The sequence below is a fragment of the Limulus polyphemus genome, unplaced genomic scaffold (assembly GCF_000517525.1).
Source record: "Limulus polyphemus unplaced genomic scaffold, Limulus_polyphemus-2.1.2 Scaffold990, whole genome shotgun sequence".
NCBI lineage: Eukaryota > Metazoa > Arthropoda > Merostomata > Xiphosura > Limulidae > Limulus > Limulus polyphemus.
In genome coordinates this window covers 249,268-265,300 of record NW_013666600.1, presented here as the reverse complement: position 1 = coordinate 265,300, position 16,033 = coordinate 249,268, and the positions used below count along the sequence as shown (strand labels likewise).

At 36.4% G+C, this 16,033-nt stretch overlaps 1 protein-coding gene across 2 annotated transcripts in view; it reads left to right on the top strand.

Annotated features, from left to right (window-relative positions):
• The first annotated feature begins 1,056 nt into the window (after positions 1–1,056).
• LOC106461578 (tyrosine-protein phosphatase non-receptor type 9-like) overlaps positions 1,057–16,033 on the top strand; it is a 72,039-nt gene continuing 57,062 nt past the window's right edge. Inside the window, exons 1-2 of one of the 2 annotated variants that reach the window (XM_022388581.1) lie at positions 1,057–1,202; positions 15,814–15,915. In XM_022388581.1, the coding sequence (XP_022244289.1) occupies positions 15,874–15,915 (42 nt within the window). In that variant the 5' untranslated portion in view covers positions 1,057–1,202; positions 15,814–15,873. The remainder of the gene's footprint in view (positions 1,203–15,813; positions 15,916–16,033) is intronic. The other variant, XM_013921420.2, reaches the window with a different exon arrangement.

The window sequence follows — 16,033 nt, the reverse complement described above, 5'->3', positions numbered from 1 at the left end:
ATAGTAGATGATATAACTAAGTTAGATCTAATAATAATAATTTAGATAAGATCATAAGAATCTGTATAAAAAAACACTTATCTGCTGGGAAATGATTCATCAGAGATCTAGTAGACCTAGTCCGCCTAGCCTGCTAGTAAAGTTGCGTTGTAAACACGCGTACTTGTAAGTTGTAACGTTATTATTAGGCCTATACATACGATTGTTAACAACCGGTTCGTGGAGGTCCGAACCTGTTCTTAGAATTTAATTGCGAACCGGCTGAATCCCACCACTGGATATACCTAAAAAAAGATATATACTTTCCTGTTTGTGAAAGGGAGTCATTTGTAATTCTTCTAAGACTTTAAATACATCGGTAAGATACGGTTGCTTTTATGAATGGTAATGTCTCCGGAATACCATCCTGAAATTAAAGAGAGCATTACTTATAAGTTCAAAAATTATCGGCGTGTTTTGGAGTAAGATTTCTCAGTACAAAGAGGTCCTGCTAATGAATGGAATCCTTCTCACTCAACTTATAAGCAGAATGACAAGATCAACTTCTAGTTCCATTAAGAAAATGTGCTGAGGCTGTTTTTAGTTGGAGGAGAATTCTTTTGAGCGGGTAACATTATGCAATAGTGCACGCCATATAAGAACCACCAGTGCACTCCTAAATCCTCATAACTATATATATATATATTTCTTATAAAAGCTTTGCATATAAGACTGGATTCAAAACACCATTTTCAGACAACTGTAGCAAATGGCCTAATTCATCACTTATGGAATATTATTGGTAGTTGGCTTCTCAAATTTGAAGAAAAAAAGTGACCATTTGGACACTGCTAGCTGCATGTTATTCAAAGAACCAAGGCAATTAGATAAGCAAAACATTTGACGCAAAGGAGATGAATTTCATTTTATTTCAAAACAAAGTTAAATTAATCTGAATTATCTATATAAAAATATAGTCCCATATATTTAATTTTCAAAGTTTTTAGTTTTCAAATTTGTCAGGAAAAATGACGATTATATTATACAATTTTAATTCGAGTCTCTAGTACACCAAACTAAATTCTTAAAATTCAGGTAATCACATCAGCTTATAATTCTATTAAAAGGCACAATATATTTTTGTGTTTGATATGGGAATGTACGCTGTATTGTACAGTTCAGCTTCACAGTTTGACAACCTGATGCTTATGGTCATAAATTGCGTAAGTACGTTAGTAACAAACTTTAAATATACAATAAAATAAAATAAACCATTCCATGTGCACATTTCATTATATGTGATTAACAGAAAATTAGTCCTCATATTTCCTATAGCTTATAAGATTATAATATTAACATCATAATAATATTACTTATTAGGCCTAACTTGTTAGCTATTCGAATGCGGATTTAGATTTTGTAAAATAGACTTTTAATATTAATTATTTAAACATATATACCGTATATGAATTTATAATATGGACTTATGATTTTAGGATTATGGCATATTTATAGATATTGTTTGCTTAAATTCTCGGGAAGCTTTTGATAAAGTACAACACAAAATAAAATTATAATTTGATCAACTAATTCGTTGATAACTTGATTGATTTTATTTTAGTTTTATATCAGTACATGACACTGCTAATTGATAAAAATATTATAATTAAATACAGTTAAATTCTTAGAAAGGTTAGAATTAAAATTGAACAGTTTTTTAATTGGCTGAATAAAACCGATGCAGTGTTTTAACCTTGTCATTATTTTTATAAATTGAAAGTGACACTGACAGCAACAAGAGATCCACTTTGCAAGCGTAAAAGTTAGTCCTTTGTCAACTGGCTTATGTGATTGGAAAAAGATACACTGTTTCTGTTACTGTTGATTCAGTTGTTAGTAAAAATGTACCATTATAATAATTTTAACTGTATATTGTTTTGGTAATACAAATTATAAAAAAAAATTGGAATGGAAAAGAAGAAGAATTTATTTTGAAATAATGAAATGTGTGTTTATTAGCATAGCCTATGGACAGCAAGGGACCATTTAGGCCTTTTAAGACTGTCCTTACCCACCCACCTTTGGGACAAGTAAAAATTTCATCCCACTCTACTTTTGAAGAAAGCATTGATCTTGAACACTAGTAAATTGCTGACCTCTGCTACTACTGATAGCAATTTGTTCTGTAAGCCTATAATCTTGTTAGGAAAATAAAAATGTCTTATTGGAGCTTGACCTATCTTTCCTTGTCCTAAACATGTCCACTCATACTGTTGTCTTGAGAATAAAGACAAAATAATAATCATAGGGCTTTATCCTGTTTATCTCCTGGATAATCTCGTAAGCTTCAATATATTACCTTTTACCATTCTTTTAAAGGGATGCAACAAGAATTATCTCTTGTGAATTGGAAAATTGAATTATATGAAGATACTGATCAAATGTGAAAAAATTTATAAAACCAAATTTTATATGTTCAAGATAGCGATGTTCCTTTTAGGTAAAAAAAGGATGGTTGCATGTAAAAAAAACAACAGGTTGGCTCACCAAGTTTATAAAGTATAAAATTAAAAAAAAACATTATAGATTTAAGAAGTTTAAACTAAATGCTTATGATGGGAGTCTTAATCAATGCAAATGCATGTGGGATATCACAATTTGAATTATAATTCAGGAATGCTACTCACCCCTCTGTACCACAAAAAGTTACTACCTCATTCCTCAGATTGGTTAGTGTGAGATGATAGCCAACAGACTACAGTATATCAATCACCCATATCATGTTGAGTTACAATCCTTCTTTGTTGACCAAAATAAAGCTTGAAAATTGTACATAGGACTATTGTGAGTAATGAAATGATACACAGTGAAATTTTGAGGATGTGCTCTGTCGCTGGCTCGACACTTTCCCCCAAGTTTGGTTAGTGTGAGGTGATAACCTACATACTACAGTCAGATTTGATGGGCTTAATATTTGTAATGTTAATTTAAGCCTTGCTGCATCTGCCTCTTTGATGACCTGAGTGAGAATTGCCATGTCCAATATCCAAGAAGCTGCCAAGATAGTGATGTTTTTCAATATTTAGCTACAGGGTAGGTACCTAGAGACTTTAAGTAAAGCTGCTGACAAACTTGGTGACTTGAATGGAAAATTAAGTGTAATATGTAGTGTGAAATTGTGAAGTGAATAAAATCTTGTAATTTCATATACACATGCAGAATGAATAAAGAAAGTATTATGTTTCTCATTTTCAAGGGGAGGGCAAGTCTCTCCCCCCTTCCCCTCAGTGGATGCCCATGAAGCCATATGTTCTTCAGCAATGACTCAACAAAGCTGAAATAGAAGTACAACATAATAGGCAATGAGTAGTTGAAGGAATGCATATGGCACATGTGAGATTCCATGCTACTGATATTCTGTTTTTATTTTTTACTACTATTGTTCACTCACTTCAATCCAGTGCTAAGTAACTATAACCTTAGAACCACACTGATTATACATACTTGAAAAGAAAACAGCTGGTAAAACATTCCATTATAAAATGCACAAAAATATGTATATAAAGCATTTAAACATTCCAACAATTGATGTATTCATTATATTAACTGTAAATGAAAACATCTGTTAAAAATTTTAGTAACATATTTATGCCTTTTTCATATTTCAACAACATTTACAACAGGTAAATGATACATTTTTGTCCCTGTATATACTGTAACATAGGAATATCATCTGCATATTCAGTACACTGTCATAGTTTGCAACTTACATTTTAGTATGGCTAGAGACACCTTGTGGAAATCTTGTCCCTTGATAAACATGTCTTCATATGCTGACACATCTTAAATTGGTCCAAAATACAGTTGTAATTGGCTAAACAAAATGCAACTACAACCATGTTCAAACAAAAGCAATTTATTAAATATAATGTCAAAAATAAAAAAACAACTATAATACAAATTTTATCACTTAAAAAAATAATTAATAAATCTGTGCCTGATCAGGTCTAGGTACAAACATTATTAAACAATATAGCATAAATTTCTATGTGATTAATCAAAAGCTATCAAATGAATTAGAAAAATTATCCAAAAAATAAAAACCTAATTCACCAGAGAATAATACAATGTTTCAAAATTAAACTATTTCTGGGTATATAGCACTAATACTTTTTAATTATATCTCATGAACTTTTTATTAACAGCAAATATTCTTTCAGCAGTTAACTGGGCTGCATACAATCATGCACCAAGTTGAGCAAACTAATGCCTGGCTAACTAATGAATGAATATTTGTTGTAAAATTATTATAAATGCTATAAATGTAGCTACTAGTTTGGCCACCAATTTTGATTTCATTCCTCTAAGTCTCATGCTCATCCTTTTTTGGCTGCATCCTTTTTTCACATCTAAGTTGTTTTTGATTAGATTAATATTTACAATCTGGATGAATTCCCCCTCTGATGTTCCAACTGCTGAGTGCTCTCTGATACAAAGATATGAACACCCTGAAAGCCATGGATATAAGGGAACTGAACTTTCAAAAGATACTGGCATAGATTTAATAATTTAGTCATACTGCAAGAGAGTCCAAAACATGTTATTTGATGCAAGTTGGTACATGGACCAACTTCCTTATAGGGTAATGTACTGGTCTTAGGCTGCACATAAGACATGTTAGTAATAATACAGTCTTTTTTTCTTACCTGATAACTTACCTTTACCACTTTCTTCATTTTTCCTCCCTTAACTCTTTCCACACTTGGGACAGACACCAAATAAAGTTTCCCAAAATGTCTAATTTCTGGTGTGTTAGCTTAACCTACAAATATAGTAAATTTATAACATACATAATATTATAGTGTTAAATTCCTATAACAATTTTATCTTATTACTTTTAATCACATAAAAAAAAACTCAATGCTTTTATCTCTTGAACTCTGCTGTATTTATTATATTTTCCTACATGCAAACCACACTGCAACATGAACCCTGAGCATATGATTGGTTATTTGAAGTACTTTAATAATTTTTTCTGTTTATGAGTTGTGTATATCCCAGCATTTGGCATATGAAGAAAACCGTACCATTTCATCATCAAAGGTATTAATGTCCGATAATACAAGTAGTGTCTCTGATTCATTTTCATTTGTTTCTTCATTATTTTCTTTAATGTCAATTTCTTGCAAATACTCAGTGTTAATGATTACTTCAGCTACATTTGATGAATATTTTGCCAGTCAACTGTCTCTTCTCAGTTATCTTTTTTTAACCACTGTCTTCTTTCCAAGTTTTAACCTTTTATTCCTCTTTGTGTATAAAATGGTACATATTTAATCAAGGATTTTAATATGATTACAACCTCAAATTCATTCAAATTTACAGCTCACTGAATGATGATTAAAGTTACATTAAATAAATCATACAAGCCCTGGTATTTAACAAAAAATATCTATGGTACTGGTTATATCAAATATAATGTGGTTTACTTATTGTGATACATTCTTCTTTACTTTCACTTATAAATTATTTTACAAAAATGGATCAGAGGATAAATAGGGTATATATTCATGTTTCAGACATATGAGTTTTATCACACACTTTCACAATAGTCATTTAATACAGTGATGGTGACTAGAGACACTGATGGTCATTGATATTACTGCCCTTGCGCACTATGTGATTGGCTCCTTTCTGATCTTAGATCCAGGATTTCTGAACTCCTGCTTCTGTTACTTGAACTGAGCCTGCCCCATTTTTATGTGTTTCATCATTGATCTTTTCACACCTGCTTTTACTTCTCATTCCCTCTTTTTGACGTGTATCTAGTAGTCCCACTTTTGTCCTTTAACTGCTTGAATTCCATGGATATGTGTTTTTCTTTTCCCAAATAATGTTTTACTGAACCTTGACTTCCTTGTTGCATGAGGCTCATTTATCTGAAATTTTCTTTTGGTTTAGGGATTTTCTATCTTTCTTTCTCTCCACTTACTAGTTTTCATCTCTTACTCAATTTCTTTATTCATTGTCATGTGTCACATTCATTTGGAGGCCTTCCATTGTGACCATATCAGCTTTATTGAAGCAACCTGCTTATATCTTTGCCCTTGGTTTTCATCCATTTTGTCCCATTTCCCTTAGTTTCTGGTGTGTACTTTGTCAGGCTACCTTACTTTTGTACTTTTAACTCCCTGAAACTTCTCTCCAGGATCTGTCTTGCACCTTTTCTTTGTGATGTGTTTTTTTGAGGTATTTCTGTTCTTTTGTTACTATCCTCAATCCTTCCTCTTTGACAGCTGGCCATCATGGGTCTTGAAAGTGATATTTTTCTGGAACCACCCATCTAGTAAGCAGACGCTACCACTTTTTCTACTGGTGGACTTCCTTTGCTACTACCTAGCGAGTTCCTTGTGTTCTTTCTCAGGGGTTTTGCCTGTACTTCTACTCTCCATCTCACCTATTTTGAGTTCCAAGGAACAATTTTTCAACCCTAGAGTGTAGTTTTCCTCTCAAGCTTCCTTTGGTCTCCTGTTTCACGTCTATCAGCTCTGGGTGTAGATGCATTCAGTCAGGATTGGATGGGTCTTCACATCTATGCTTACCCACCAATCTGACTCCTATCCAAAGTTCTATCCCTCATCCAGACCACTCCTTGTCCCATATTGCTGGTTGCTCCATACTGGCCTGCACAGCTTTAGTTCCTTCTGCTTTGTCCTTTACTTGTTCAATGCCCCTTGCCTTTACCACTGTCTTGGTCTTTCCTCTATCAATCTCGATTGGATGTTGCTCATCCCAACATAACCAAACTCTGTCTTCATGCATAACCTTTGTCCGGTCCCTTGCCTCATTCCAGGAACTGACTCCTTGTGTACCATCTCTCCTTGACCATTTACCAATGTCATTGGTCTCTTCACTGTGGTTTCTGTCTCTCCCATCCATCTGTTTCTCAACTTTCCCAATTCTTTACCTGGTTGTTTGAACAGGGCCTGTCCATTTTGACCATGTCCAGTTATTGGGTGGCCCTATCAAACACCTTCCATTTTTTCTGGTTCCATAACATTTTCTCTTATGTCATTTCCCTCCTTTTATGTTTCTTCCACAGTGCTCATCCTCCGTGTCCCTTTGTTGTACCAGATTGGGATCTTAATGTGGTCCATTATGCTCTTTCTTGTTCTTCCTTTGAACCACCTGCTATGAGTTCCTTGTACCATCTTTCCTTTAAGACCTATTTCCTTCTCCTCCTTGTTTGTGGACTCCGTCATTCCGATATTTTTGCCATTAATGTTTCTTGTAACTTTTACCTTTCCTCTACCCTGACTGGTCCTTCCTGCCTAAAATCTATGTGGCCCGGGAAGGTATTTTATCTTTCTCACCCATCTCCTTACCTTCGATTTTACACCTGTACTCCTGTTTCGATTTGGATAGACTTTTTCATCCAATTCGTTCCTTGAGGTGTTATGCGACTCTTACTGCCTCCTTTTGGGGTTCATGTTCCTGACTATTTATTCCTTGGAACCCCTTCTGTTTTCTGTGATCTGTCTCCAGTAACTCTCAGTGGTTGGGTTTGTCAACTTTCCAGGATGGCGTATTCGGACTTGTCCATAGAAGGTCACCATTTCCACAGTGTCTCATCACGTCAAATTTGCCACACTACCATGTTTTTAGCTGCTCACCATGGAAGAAATTATCCAGGCTGGTATGTGGACAACTCCCAATACTTTTGTTGCTCATTATCTGCACAAATTGGTTGTTTCTGACCCTGGTGGATATTGTCTTCCTCCCGTGGGAATTCTGCACATGACCATTCATCTTTAATTGGGATAAGTTTGTTCATTTCTTTTTTTTATGTTTTCTTTTCAGCTTCCCTAAGCTTCTTTATGGATCCCATCTAGTGGTGAGAGTTGCCTTGTCAGGTATGCTTTGTCTCAAACCCACACTAAATACTGTAACTATATTATGCTCACAGTTGAGATGGGGTGTTTTTTGTAAGACTGGTGGATGCTTTCCTGGTGGTGTATGTGTATATATCTATGAATTTATTATGATTATATCTTTAGTAGACTGTTACTAATGGACTTCAAGAATAAAGCAGAAGGGGATTTATGACCATCCATGCTGACCCTTTGATTCCTTAATCGTGTTTGGTCTGCTTTTCAAAATAGGAAAACATAGTCACCCATTGCAATGTCTCTTGTTTGATGTTCCCCCGGTCTCCCCACTGCCTTTATACTCCTCTCTCTTTTTCGAGTGGAGCATGCGAGTCCATACTACTTTCAGTTCCCAGTCACCACATTAGTGGATCATGGAAGCTTCCTCCTAAGTGTTAATATAATTATGCTTGTTTATCCACTCAGGAGAAGAGAGCGATGCTGGTTCCCTAATGGTGCTTCCTCTGGATATTTACTGCCTGAATGAACTGCACTCAATAAAACCAATGACCAAATATTTGGGGCCAGCCTATGTGGGATCTTCCTCGTAATTCCAGGTTCAGGAGGACAACACCATGTTCCTACAGTTTGGGTTGTGTGCAGTAGATACCTCTCTTCTTGTTAATTCTGGTTGCAGAAGGTTCTTTCCTGCTTCTATGGTTGGGTTTGAAAGACTTAATCTGCTTTGTAATACTGGCAACAGGATATCTACACTCTGTTGCTACAGTTGGGTGAATGCTGCTTGTCTTCCTCATAATTCAGGATACAGGATGTCTTTACCATGCTGTTATGGTTGAATGAGTTATGACTTTGCCCATAATACCGGTTACAGCATTCCCTGTTCTTAAGGTTGAGTCGAGGCAACGCCAAGACCCCATAATGCTGGGTTTGGTTTGTCGTACTTCTTGCTCTCACGATGGTTTTGGGAGTTTGTCTAGTTAAGACCATTTGCTCACTTCCTTTTCATAACTCTGGTTGCTTGACGTATGGCACTCTGTTTACATTCAGTTGGGGTTGTTGGGTATTGATTACATGGTCCACTTGCCCTAGCCACCTATTGTTATTAAAAGTCGATATACAGCTTGTACCTTTATAATGCTCTTACAGTTGTGAAAACATAACCAATTCCACCCATTTTATGTTACTTTCCTAATTCTTGGGCGAAGAGCATACCTGTTCCAGAAGTAGTGTGGCACCCCACAGGTGTGCTTCATTTTCATCTCTGAGCACACCCATTCATTCTGGGCAGTTCTTTCCACTTGATTTGTTCTTTGTGCACCTACATTGGCCCTCCACCTTTGCAATATGGGATTCTAGCATTTTGTATGAGAGAAGGTAAGTCTTTTTTGGAAGTTAACATTTTCTTACACTGAAAATGTACTTCTGATAAGTAACATACCTCCTCTCACACTTCCCACCCTTCCTCCTCACTAAAACCTGTGTTTTTATTCTTGTACCTGCCATTTCTCAAAAGTGACGATTGAATAGGAATACGCAGAGGGAGCTAGTTGCACCATTATAGGTGGCATAATCTATTGGTGGAGTGTAGTCACAGGATATGTATATGTTCAGAAATGGTGCGAAACTGATAGGGTATAAAGACTGGTACACTGATTACTAAAATTCTTTTAACAATACGTATTGGAAATACATTTTCAGTGTAAGAAAATGTTAACTTTTGATGCCAGGGGTCTTGTGTATTAATTTCCTGCATTAGTCTTTTTGGGGGACTCTCTCTTCCCTTGAGTCCTTCTTTTTTTTTAGTTTGCCTTGTCAAGAATGAGCCTATGTTAACATGTTAAGGCTCCTTGGGATTACTATGCATGGAGCATGTGTTACCTTCCTATTGGTTATGGGGCTTTTATCTAATGATCATTACATCAGAAGCTGGCACAATACACATTGGCACATGCATGATTGGGAGTTTGTTCAAGGAGTTTTTGGCATGAGTGGGAGATTACATAGCAGTGCATGTTAGGTAATAGCTCCTTGTTGTACAGAAAGTGAATATTGAATCGAAATACGTTTTCAGGTAAGGAAATTGTTAATGTATGTTATTCATTAAATAAAACCATTAAAAATTGTTACATGATACATTAAAAAGAAAGATATATTTTATTTTTGGATAAGATGCTTCATATCCATGAGTTTTTTAATCAAAATGTTGCATGGTCATCAGTCCTGTGCCATTGACAATAACATATACTGTAATTTAGAATGTCAGACACAGAATGATCTAGATACCCAAGTACAAAGAAGTACATGTTAAGATCACACATTTACATACAAAAGTGGATAAATATTTCTGTGGCAGCCTTGTTGTCAGATATATGTACAACAGATACATTATCATATTGCACATCAAATTTCAAACTTTCTTTATATTACTAGTTAGATTCTAGTATTAGTCATTGCATTTTAAATAATAAACCCATGAAGGACCCATTTTTTCTGTGGAATATGAACATTTGCTCATTTGTTTTATCAACAGAGAAAATAAACTAATAAAAGCTAATAAAGGAACTATACAGTTCATTCATTGTTAGTTATGAAAGTGGTCTTTTAAAAGTATGTTAATAAAACTTTGTTCGTAAAATTTTAATATGTAATTGAGTGGACTGTGCAGAAATTAAAAACAATATTCAACCATTCTAAATCACAGAAAGTGTTTGAAGTAATTAACTAATTAGGATGAAATATTGTGTGTTATTTGACAAGTTAACCAAAAACACAAGAACTACAAGAGAAATTATTTTTTGATCTAGTGTTTTTTATTGTCATAGTATTTCTTTCAAAATTGAGAACATTTGAGAATAAATCCAAAATTTTAGTACATATTTTAAGCTATTTTAAAGAAAAAGTATGAAATATAATCCTGCAAATATAAAATTTCCTTTAATGAATTACAAAAGCAATTTGCTATGAGATATAGAAGCTTGGCTAAGTTTTATTTAGAAATTGGGTGTTAAGTGTATACTTAACATTTGTTTAGAATTGACGGTTGTATTAGAATTAGTCTTTTCGATATGGTATATTACCTATTCCCACATGTATAGCTTGTTCAGTACTGCCCTCTTTATGCAAAAATTGTTTAGCATGCCACAAGCCTTGATCTCCCACATACCCCACAATTAATGTGATTCACTGCATATCATATGTAAATCATCATGTGACAACCTTTCATCAATAGGAGTGTGAGACACCCTCCTAATGCATGTGACTTCCTCTCTTTGATTCCACTGAACTATCACTTCTTGTTAGACAGTGATCTAGTGCAGACATTTTATGATTGTGCCCTTTTCACATGTTTATTTAATTTTTTTTCTCTGCAAAGTAGTGATTTAATTCTTATTTTGCTACAGTTTATTTTCTGTAGTTTTTTGCCGATATAACGTACCTTTGTTTTATATTATTATTTTTCTATATTTTGAATTATTCACCATTTATGATGAATTCTGAAGCTCATGTCACAACTTCTGATATTCTTCCAACTACTTCAAGTGATCTTACATGGCCTTCGGGTCAGGGGGTTATGACTGAGAATTTTTTGGTTTGGTTTGTTTTAAATTTCTTGCAAAGTTGCACGAGGGCTATCTGCTCTAGCTGACCATAATTTAACGGTGAAAGACTAGAGGGAAGGCAGCTAGTCATTACCACCCACTGCCAACTCTTGGGCTACTCTTTTACCAACAAATAGTGGGATTGACCATTACGTTATAGTACCCCCATGGCTGAAAGGGCAAGCATGTTCAGTGGGACAAAGATTCAAACCTGTGACCCTCAGATTGTGAGTCAAGTGGCCTAACCACCTGTCCATGCAGGGCCAGATTCTTTGGCTATCATTTATCAGGAGATTGATCATTATATGAGTTGGCCTTCTACTCTCGATAATGTTTGACTTCTTCCTGAATTTTACACACCTGTTCATAACAAGGAGGATTTTGACAGCCTTTTTCCTCCAGTTAACTATGAAATGCCCTCCCAAGCCTCTTCTGTAGAATCTGCTAGGGCTAACTCAGGTGTGTTTAGTTTTATCTATTTCCCTGATTTCATATGATCCTGTTCCTTCCTTGTTGCATGACTCCCCTTCTTTAGAGTACCTTGTTTTCCCTCCACCTTACATCAAGGTTTATGCTGAGCATTTCATTTCTCAGTTGATAACTGGTGCTAGCTTCACCCTCCACAGGCTTTTGATCATTATGCTTTGGCATATCATCAGGCTGATCAACCCTTTCTTGACTCTGAGAAGTTGGAGGCACTTTTTCCTTTGTGTGTGTGTGTGTTGACCTTAAAAAATCCTGCCCTTTTATCACATGCACAGTTTTCCTGCCTTAGTCTTACTCATACAGCTCTTCTACAGTACTGGTCCACCATACACCACCTTTCAGAGGCACTCCACCAATCCCCAGAGGGGTTTTGGGGGATACAGTTTCCCTCATTACTTCATTGTTGATGTGATTGTTCTCTTCAGCCTTATCCCTTCACATGTGGCTTCTGTGCTGTTAAGATCTAATTGGGAGGGATGCTGTCTTGTCACAGATCCATTTACCATCCACTTTTGACTTACAGATGGCTCGTTTTCTCCTTAGGTCTTTTTTAGAGAGATTCTTGAGTCTTTGGAATCATGTATGGAACCTGTGAGACAACATTCGACCCTTTCATTTTTGGTTGATCATTTATTTCATCCTGCTCCCATACTCTCTCCTGTTTTCCATCCTGCACCCTCTCATCCTTTACCAGTTCCTACCAATAGAAGTTTGACAGGTTGTCATGTTTCTCGACATCGGTTTCAACGTCGCCAACAGTTCTGGTGACTATCTGGTGGGTTCCAGTCCAGTGGGGATGTATTTGGTCAATTTTGTTCCCTTATGGCAGGAATTCACTACCGATCCTTGGGTGATCAAAGTTTTGTCAGAAGGACTTTTCATCTGTTTCTTTTCCCTGACCTATTGTCTCTTGTACTGATATCCTTCCCATTACCTTGGGATCCTGCTAGCAGTCTGCATCTATATCAGGTTGTGCTGACTTCTATCACAAAGAGCTATGGAGCCTGTCAGCCAACCTTCCCCAGATTTTTACTCCAGACGTTTTGTAGTCCCCAAGAAAACTGGGGAGTGGCATCCTGTGATCATAGGCTTTTTCTCTTGATCTGTGCATGACCAAGGTAGACGTCTCAAATGTGTATCTCCATATTCCTGTTCTTATCTGTCCAGAAGCTAGCTTCAGTTTGTTTACCACAAGATTGTGTATCAGTTTCGTGACTTGCCATTCGGGCTTGCTTCAGCACCATATGTCTTTTGTTTGGTGGTCAAAGCCTTTGTCCGACTTCTACATGCTCGTGGGTTATGTTTACACCACTGCTTAGATGACTGGCTTTTATTAGGTCATTCTGAACTGGAGTCTTCACAACATACACATCTGCTATTGATAGAAGCAGCTGGTGTGGGTTGGATTCTCAAGTTGGAGAAGTGTTTCCTCTTACCTACCCAATATCTTATTCACTTGTGTTTTTTTTCAACATCCACCTCAATAGGGCCCAACCTTCTCCACCTCGTCTCCATTTAGTGGAACTTTAGTTCAGTTCTCCACACCCTTTCTACTCCCTCTGTTTCTGCTCCCAAGGTTCTATCAGTTTTGGGAACTTGGGCTTCTATGGAAGCACTTATCCCCTTGGATCGGGCACATATGCATTCTCTTCAGTGAACTCTGCATGACTGATGGAATCTTGTTTGGAATCCCTCTGATTCCCTAATTACCCTTCCTCCTTCCCTTTTAGATGATCTGCATTGATGGTTGGACAAGGACAACACAACAACAGGTGTACTGCTTCCTCCACCTTGTCCGGATTTGCAGCTGTTCACAGATGCTTCTTCATGGTTGAGGGCATGGGTAGCTCAGCAGGAGGCTTTTGGACAATTGTCTTCATTTTAGAGGTCTTCATGTATGAACATCTTACAGCTTCTGGTGGTATGACATGTTTTTTGCTATTGTACAGAACTGATTCATCATGATCTATTCATACAATTCTACTATGGGAGTTTGTATCAATCACCAAGGAGGCACCCATTCCTTTTGTGGCCGAACATTAGAACTCGTTTATTGGGCCAATATGTTAGGGATACGTCTTCTTGTATGTCATGTTCAGGGTGCTTTCAACCTTGTGGAGGATTGCCTTTCCAGACCAGACAAGGTTTATCCCCCTAGGTGGTCTCTCAACCCTCAGGTTTTCTTATAGCTATGCAATCAGTGGGGTAATCCTCATCTGGATGTATTTTCTACTTTCCTCAACACAAAGTTACATTATTTTTTACCTCCAGTTCCTCATCCTTAGATCCTTGCTGTGTGTCCTCTAAGTCAGGATTGGAACAACCTTTATTTTTATCCCATCTGACTTTCTTCCCAGGGGGATTTCGGTCATCCATATCACTCTGTGCCAGGTCCTTCTGATTGCTCCTTACTGGCTGGAACAACCTTGGTCATCCATACCACTCTGTGCCAAGTTTTTCTGATTGCTCCTTACTGTCTGGCACAACCTTGGTTTCCTCATCTCATTCAACTTGAAACTTCCCTTGTATTGTCTCTTCCTTTCACTCCATCAACCTAAATGGAATGTCATCTACCATTACTCTTTGAGTTGGTTTTTTTCCCTTTCTTGGCCCATGTTTCCTCTTCTTATGGATTTCTTCACCTGGCTATTTGATCATGGGGCTTCTTTCTCTTACATAGCTGGTTATTGAGCAGCCTTATCCAAAACAATTCCTCCTGATTGTGATTACTTCCATTCACTCAAAAGTAGGGCAGTGGTGTTCTGCTGGTGTAGATGGCATGTGATTTTCCAATCCTGCACTCCACATCCATGTGGTGGGTCCCGGAGGTTGATGTTGTACCAAGCTTCTGTATGGTTCTATCTGGAAGGTGAGGTTGCATATGTTTTCTAGAGGTGATCCACTTTTCTGTGGTGGAACCCAGAGGGTGGCATTGTGTTCCAACTTTTGTGGGAGTCTATCCAGTGGATGATGTTTTGCATATTTCATGAAAAGAAGTTCCACCTCTATGTGGTGGGTCCTAGAGGTTGGTATGCCCAGCTTCTCTGTGGTGCTATCCATAGGTTGCATATCTTTTACTGAAGCGATCCACTTCCATGTGGTGGGACCCAGAGGTTGATGTTGTGCTCCAACTTTTATGCAGTCCTATCTGGAGGATGATGTTGCTTTGGAATAGATCCGTAACATTGCAGTTCACCCCTTTGATTGGGATCCCTCATCCTACCATCACCTGGATGTCGGTTCCCAGTGGTTTTGGATTAGAGCTAGACCAATCGACATAAATCTTCACACATAAATTGGTTGTGTTTACTTATCCCAACTCTAATTTTGTAGTTTTGCCTCATATTCTCCACCTTTGTGCGGTGGGTCCTAGAGGTTCATGTTGCACACACACACACACACATGTGTGCTTCGACTTCTGTACAGTCCTATCAGAGAATGATGTTGTTTTTAAAAAGTTAAGCCAAATTGAATTCCTCTGAAAGTGCACAGTACAAATGTATGTTCAAGATGATTTTTTGGCAGCAAAAAAGTTAGTGTGTAGGAAATAAAAAAACTTATATACAGTAAATGTGTTTATGTGCATTATATTAGGTAAAATTATAAAAAAAAACACAATGTGAGGCACTAAGTGTTTAAGGTCAAATTGAATTGATATAAACTTTAATAGCAGAGTAAGGTGCAGTTCTTTTCTAAAACATATGGATAAAAAGTTAATAAATAAATAGATGCAATATGTGATTAGCTTAATTGTTAAATTAAATCCTTATAATATAATATAAAGATGTAAGAAAGTTTACAAAATATTTTAATTTTTCAATAAAAAACATGCCTGTGATGATGTGTTTTTTACATTGTAGGTTGATTAATGAAGTTATGGATTTCATGTAAAACTTGCAGCTGAGATACCTCTGGAAAACATGGAGGATATGGCATCTCATCTCACATCTCGTGAAGAACAAGTGAGAAATTACTGAGAATATCACGTTTTATGGTTTGGTATTTATTTTATAAACTGTGTGCTTAAATAATCTTTGATAGGTTGTTTAGGCAGAGTATTCATAATGAATCTAAGTTTCA